Genomic DNA, 6,545 nt, shown 5'->3' on the forward strand with positions numbered 1-6,545 from the left:
TGTCTGTGTGAAGGTGTTGGATCCCCTGGAACTGGGGTTACAGACAGCTGTGAGCTGCCATGTGGGTACTTGGAGTTGAACTCAGGTCCTCTGGAAGAGCAGCCAGTGCTCTTAACCTCTGAACTATCTCTCCTGCCAAGACTGGTTTAACTTACACTCCAAACCATGCACATTTTCTTAGTCGTTTTGCTTGTTTGATTATCAATTTATTCCGATTTTATTGAAATTTAGCACGCATTTCCACACTGTAAGAGATTAGCCTATTCTTTTAGTACAAGTATGTATAGATTGTAAATTTCTCCACAGTGGTCCATTCTTTCTGCAATTTTCTTCTATTTCTACTATCCTGCTAGTGAACTGTCTGTTGTCTGATATTTTAAGCTATGAAGACTGAAGTTTCTCAAAAGGTTTTTTCTGTGGGCGATATCATTTCCATTCCAACCCAGTTGGCTCTTACCTTGAACATTTCACTAACTGTTACATGTATTCCAGGAAACGAAGTTTTTTATACACAGGAGAGTTATCAGAATGAGAAATTGTCCATTAGTGTGTTAAAGACACAGTAAACAGCTCCTTTGTGTAACTGATGAATCTACTTAACAGTGGACAATTCACAGAAATCACAAGGATCAGCCATCAGCCATGTAGCTCAGTGGTAGTGCGCTACTTATGATGTGCAAGGCTCTCAGTTTCATTTCTTATACTGCAAGAAAACAGAAATCAGGCTTCTTCCTTCCTTCTTTCCTTCTTTCCTTCTTTCCTTCTTTCCTTCTTTCCCCCTCCTTCCCTCTCTCCCTCCTCCCTCCCTCCCTCCCTTTCTTTAGCACCCCAGCTATTGGTTTATTCCCCAGTGGCTCTTGCTTGTTCTATTTCCAGTGAAGAACTGTCCAGTGTTTATGTGAATGGTCATTTGATGGATATAAGACAATAATCTGTCAGCATCTTTTAAGATTATAGATATATCATACTGCTGATTTTCCAGAGTTCCACTTAATTTCCATTTTGAATATGGCGCCAGCTGTAACATCTGACTAACACAAAATTTACCACTGTTCCACATTTACAGTCAAATCTATTGCGTTCTTTTTGGCTTTGGGGATGGTGTGTTCGGCATGGCTCTAGGCATTCGCCTTTAGACACTCCATCCAATGTCTTGTTCTCTGTCTCCTGCTTCAAAGCCTTTCTTGAGCTCCTGTGGTAAGAATTAGATTTTTTTTCTTATGATCTTCTCCTACTCCAAGTCTGGATTTCAGGTCTTCCAAATCTGAGTCTGTTACTCTTTGTTCATATGTTCAAGATTGAGTTAACATTGTTTTTGTTTGTTTGTTGTTGTTGTTGTTTTGATGCATTTATATTTGTTTTTTTTTTTTCATTTTTAGCCAAGGCTTAGTAAAAATGATAAATTTCATGTATTTAATTCTTGTTTCACTTGCTTTAAAATAGCATCTGGTATTTTATATTCATCTCTTTAAAATAAGAAAGAAGGCTCCATGGATTAAAGGAAATACATCACCTCCCCCTTGCTTCCCACAAGACGTCATCCCAAGACTTCCAGTAGATGCATGAGGCTGCAGGTAGCTCTGAACTCTGCCTAAACTCTGCTTTTCCCACACAACATACAATGATCTGTGATGGCGAGTAACAGTCAGGAGGGTAGCATATAAAGGACGGATGCACCGGGCAGAAGAGCGACTTGTATCCTGTTTAGGGTAGAATAGGCTCTCAGAGTTCGCTGTGCCATCTAGTAGAGTAGGGAATTGTTCCTATCTGGAATTTTCCATCTAATACTTCCACTCCAGTTTACTGCAGCTAACTGAAAACATTGGTAGCAAAACTGAAAACATAGTGATGATGATGATGAATCTTGGTAAACTTTCATTTGTTGCCTGCCCCCTCCCCCCACTGCCCCCGAAGTCCTTTGTGAAGTATCTATCAAATGACCAATCTTGTACTAAAAGTAAATATAATTTCTATGGTCACTTCTGTACTACATATGGCCTCTTTCCCCAACCATTGTCTTTGAAAACAGCAAGAAAACATTGGGGTCACCATGTGTGTGCTTGTTTTAGACCCAGGTTGTTAAATAATTTACAACAGACACGTTTACAGCCACTGCTGCTCCTCAGGGGCTTGCTTCAATGAACTGTGATTTTGAATAGCCTAGCAACTACTTTACGTGTCTCTTCCCAGCCATCACTGCCAGCTAAGGGAAACTTACTTTGTGAGAGAAGGATTTAGATAGCATTAGTATCTTGTTTTGTTTATGATATTTTAATGTGAAGATTAGTGAGTTTACTCGCTGAAAGGCAATGCATTTTTAGTCTCTCACCAAATATCCAGTATACACGGGACCTTGAGTGAACCATACATACATCTGCCGCTTGTACATTGTATTTTGAGCATTTGCTCACCTTCAAGGAATAGTTTTGTATTGAAATTTAAACTCTTACTTCTGACTACCATCGAATTGTTTCGTTTTGGTATTGGAGAGTTCACCAGTATTATAATGAGTACTATCTAAACAAATGAGAGGAAAAATTTGGAACCTACTTGTGACTGATGCTTTCAGGAATGGAGAATTGCTGGGAATAGTTCAGAGCATATTGGAGAAAAGGTTAAAAAAACACCCTAATGTCTCTGTAATATTAAATGGATAAATGGTCTAGAGTCATTTAGCCGCAAATCGGATGTGATACAGTAACTACCTTTATGCTTTATACTATGATGTAGTAACTGTGGTGTGCACACCTACACACACACACACACACACACACACACACTTTACAATGACATGACTAATTGTTGTTTATCTTTGCTGAAATCCTAGAAGAAATAAAGCCCAAGGGTATCTTATTCAGTCAGTACTTAAAATCACCATGGCAGTTGATGAGTGGACATTAGAATGCTTCTGATGGGGTGCAGCTCATGGGGGGGAAAAAGGCTCTAACTGTAGCAACCTCCTCTGTCAAGAATAGTGACAGGGCTTGCCTTGAGGCAAGGTTTGCCTAGTTGGCTTCTCTGGAGCCTTTCTCTGAGTCTTTTCAGCTGCTGGCCTTCAGATGCTGAAATTGGACTAGACACATCCAAGTGTGTGCCCTTTTAGGAGCTCCAACAGAGCCAGAGGCGACAGGGCCACCAGCAGAGATGACAAATTGAAGACTTCAATCAAAGGTGAGTCAGGTCAGAATGGACCTAGGCCCTTTCCTCTCCTCCGGTGTGCACTGAGTTCCAGCAGAAGGCAGCCTGCCAGGAGCTGGCAACCACAGGACGCCCTCCCCTATCATCCCTATAAGCTTTGACATAGGGACCAACAAGGGGTGACTGGTTAGCTGGTGCCGGGTGGAAGGGAGGGACTCGCCCGCTTTGAGCCTCGCTCCAGGAAACATGAGTTGCGCCAACAATGACCAGGTCTCTTTCTCACCACGCACTTGGTGCCTTCCACTCCTGGTGCTCGCCTCCGACTGAGAGGTCTCCTTCTAAGCTGCCGGCTCCTGCCCAGGGCGAGGAGGAAGATGCACGCCGGGGGTCCTAGTGGCTTCCCCAGGCAAATGCTTTAGGTGGCCCTGCGGCAGCCTCAGCCTGGAAGGGAGAGGAGCACAGGGAGGGGGCTGGCAGGGCAGGCGGGAGGGAGGCACGGAGGTGGGGCGGCGGGAGCGAGGGGGAGGGCGCCTGAGCTCTGCGGTTCCCTGCCTGGTCTCTGCCGGCTGGCGGTGGCTCCGGGTTCCCCTGCGTCGGTGCTCACGGTCTCGGGCATCTCCGCCCGCCCTCGCTCCCGAGCGCGGAGGCGAGCCGCAGCCCGGCGCGGCGGTGGGCGTGTGCGCGCTGAAGGACGCCTCCTCTCGCTCCCGTGTTGCAGGCGGCGGCCGGCGACTCGAGCTCGGGCAGCGGCGGCGTCTTCCGGAGTCCCGCGGCGAAGATGCTCAAAGTCACGGTGCCCTCCTGTCCCTCCTCGCCCTGCTCCTCGGTCAGCGCCAGTACTGAGAGCCTCGTCCCGGATTACTGGATCGACGGCTCTAACCGGGATCCTCTGGGCGATTTCTTCGAGGTGGAGTCAGAGCTGGGACGGTAAGGCGAGGGGTGCTGGACCAGGCGGAGCGTGGAGGCGCGGGCTCGGGCTGGGAACGCCTGCAGCGTGCACGCTAGTTGTCCCTCTCGCTGCGACACCTCCCGAGGGTGAGGGTGTCGGACTAGCAGCCCCTCTACCTTTGATCTCTCTCCAGCCTGGTCAGTGTCTGGGCAAGAGCTTAGCTCTAGACCCAGGCAACCAGGCTCTCCCCAGAGCGCCTAGGCCGGTGCAGCTGCAAGCATCCTCCAGACTCTCCCGCCCTGCCTGCCTGGAACTGGCTGCCACTTGGGTGATACCTCTTACCACACGTGGACTCTGCTTTCCTAATTAGTGGCTTTGCTCAGATTATAGTTTGTCAGAGGGACTTGTGTGTCTAGTTAGTTTTGGGTTGGGGGCTGCAGTGTGCCTTTCTACATCGTGGTGAATTTATTAAATTAGAACCCTCCTGCCTACCCTCATCAAGCTCTCCAAAGCAAGTGGCACTAGAAATTTAACCTAAATACTAGCTTCCCTGCAGCGTGTGCTCAGGAGAAGGCGAGAATGAATCATTTAGGAGAGTTAAAGGCAGAGTAATGAAGTAGTGAGGTCTTAAAGAGAAAGCGGCTCGTGGGGGCCAGGCAGGAGTGATTATTGAGAAGAGGTCTGCGGCTCTTCCTTCGTGTGCTGGGGTGGTTTATTGAAATCCTGTATGCAAAAAGCCATCTCATTGCCTGCTCTGAAGATCTAAACGGGTAGCAGTTTTACCTTGGGATTGATTCCGTGTGTTCCCAGATCTTTAGCCACTGAACATTATTTTTCTTTGCTTAGGTTTTTCTTCTTTTCTGTTGTCCGCACACACATAAGGAAACTTGTTTTCAGTGCTGTTTAAATGCAAAGCTTTCATCATAGGGAATCTAAACACAATTTCAACTTGTCAAGTAACTTTTTTTTTCTTGCAATTTAATTTTCATCCTTCTTTTGCTGTTGGTAGTTTACCTAACAGCTTTTTAATTTTAATTTTTTTTTGGTACTGCTGGAGATGGTGGCACTGGATTCTGGGTATTTATACTTAGTGGGAAGGAGTTGCCTTTACTTGAGGACTAGTGTTGTGCAAAAAGGTAAAACTTTGGAAAGAATTTATTTATTTTGTTGCTGTTTTTAAAATTCTCATGGAGACAAATTTTAAACTTTAAATTTATGAAACACTCAGTTTGAGCATAAGGTGATGTATACGTCCACATTCATTTTTGAGTCATGTCTCTGGGTGTTCATGCGAGGCTGTTGTATATTGAGATGAGATAGCTAATTCATATCTTTGAAAAGGCTCAAGAATCTCTCTTACTTGTGTGATATGCTACAGCCTTGTGGTACAAACTTCTGATGAGAGAGATGGCATGCTTAAAATTGGTTACTCGGTGCTTCAGAAGTTGCGAGGTATGGAGGAAGTGCAGCCCGATGCTGCTGTGGAGGGATAATGGTCCCACAGCACATCGGAGCAACGCCCCAGAAGCCCTTAACAGATTCTGACTTATTCATTCAAAAATAAGCCTCTCCATCATGCCAAACACTTGAGATGTGGGAAGATTTACAGGGAACACCTCAGAGTGTTCACATGCATGGGATGGGGGAATCTCTCAGGGAAGGAGTTTGAAGTTTGCTTGTTTTTAATGTGGCCCTACTGTTCGCCATTCAGTTGGGGTTGTGCATATACATCTATTATAAATTTTGAAGACTTGTCCTGCTGCATATATATATTTTATTATCCTACAATCACCAGATTACAATACTTTAGTAAGAAAAGCAGAACCACTGAGAGCTGTACTCTGCTCTGTTCTCCGGCAGGACCTTGTGTTGCTGGGTAAGCTCTCTGTAGATGGCAGTGTTGGTGAGCAGTGGGGTTGTGCCACTTGGTTAAGCTGGAGAACTAATTTCACTTCATAATCTAAGTGATTTTTTTTCAATGAAATAAACTTAAAGTAAGAACCAACTGGTATTTCAGCTGTCTTTTTTTTTTTTTTTTTTTTAATATCTAGAACCAGAACGCAATAAAACTTATGTGCACGGTGATCAAGGCATGGAAGCTTTGTGCACTAGTGATCAGATTTACATTTTTCTTTCTGTTTTGGGCCAGACTGGGGATGGGGTGGGGGGAGGTTGGGAGGGGCAATGGTGACTTAAAGCCAAATCACATGATTCCCTCATGCACAGCTGTCAGTATGGTGCTCTGTGTCACAGTGTAGACAGCCCCCTTTAGATGAGCTGATTCAGTGCAGACATCCCCCTTTAGATGAGCGGGTTCACAGTGTAGACAGACCCCTTTAGATGCGCTGATTCACAGTGCAGACAGCCCCCTTTAGATGAGCTGGTTCACAGTGTAGACAGCCCCCTTTAGATGAGCTGATTCACAGTGCAGACAGTCCCCTTTAGATGAGCTGGTTCACAGTGTAGACAGCCCCCTTTAGATGAGCTGATTCAGTGCAGACAGTCCCCTTTAGATGAG

The 6,545-nt window shown here is 45.5% G+C and overlaps 1 protein-coding gene across 2 annotated transcripts in view; it reads left to right on the forward strand.

The window, feature by feature from the left end:
- Positions 1-3,150: 3,150 nt before the first annotated feature.
- Positions 3,151-6,545, forward strand: part of Camk4 (calcium/calmodulin dependent protein kinase IV) — a 227,350-nt gene continuing 223,955 nt past the window's right edge. Inside the window, exons 1-2 of one of the 2 annotated variants that reach the window (XM_021214784.2) lie at positions 3,151-3,171; positions 3,857-4,065. In XM_021214784.2, coding sequence (XP_021070443.1) covers positions 3,917-4,065 — 149 coding nt within the window. In that variant the 5' untranslated portion in view covers positions 3,151-3,171; positions 3,857-3,916. Of the gene's footprint in view, positions 3,172-3,376; positions 3,409-3,856; positions 4,066-6,545 lie in introns of those variants that run through there. The other variant, XM_029547243.1, reaches the window with a different exon arrangement.

Source organism: Mus pahari, chromosome 15, assembly GCF_900095145.1.
Source record: "Mus pahari chromosome 15, PAHARI_EIJ_v1.1, whole genome shotgun sequence".
Classification (NCBI taxonomy): Eukaryota; Metazoa; Chordata; class Mammalia; order Rodentia; family Muridae; genus Mus; species Mus pahari.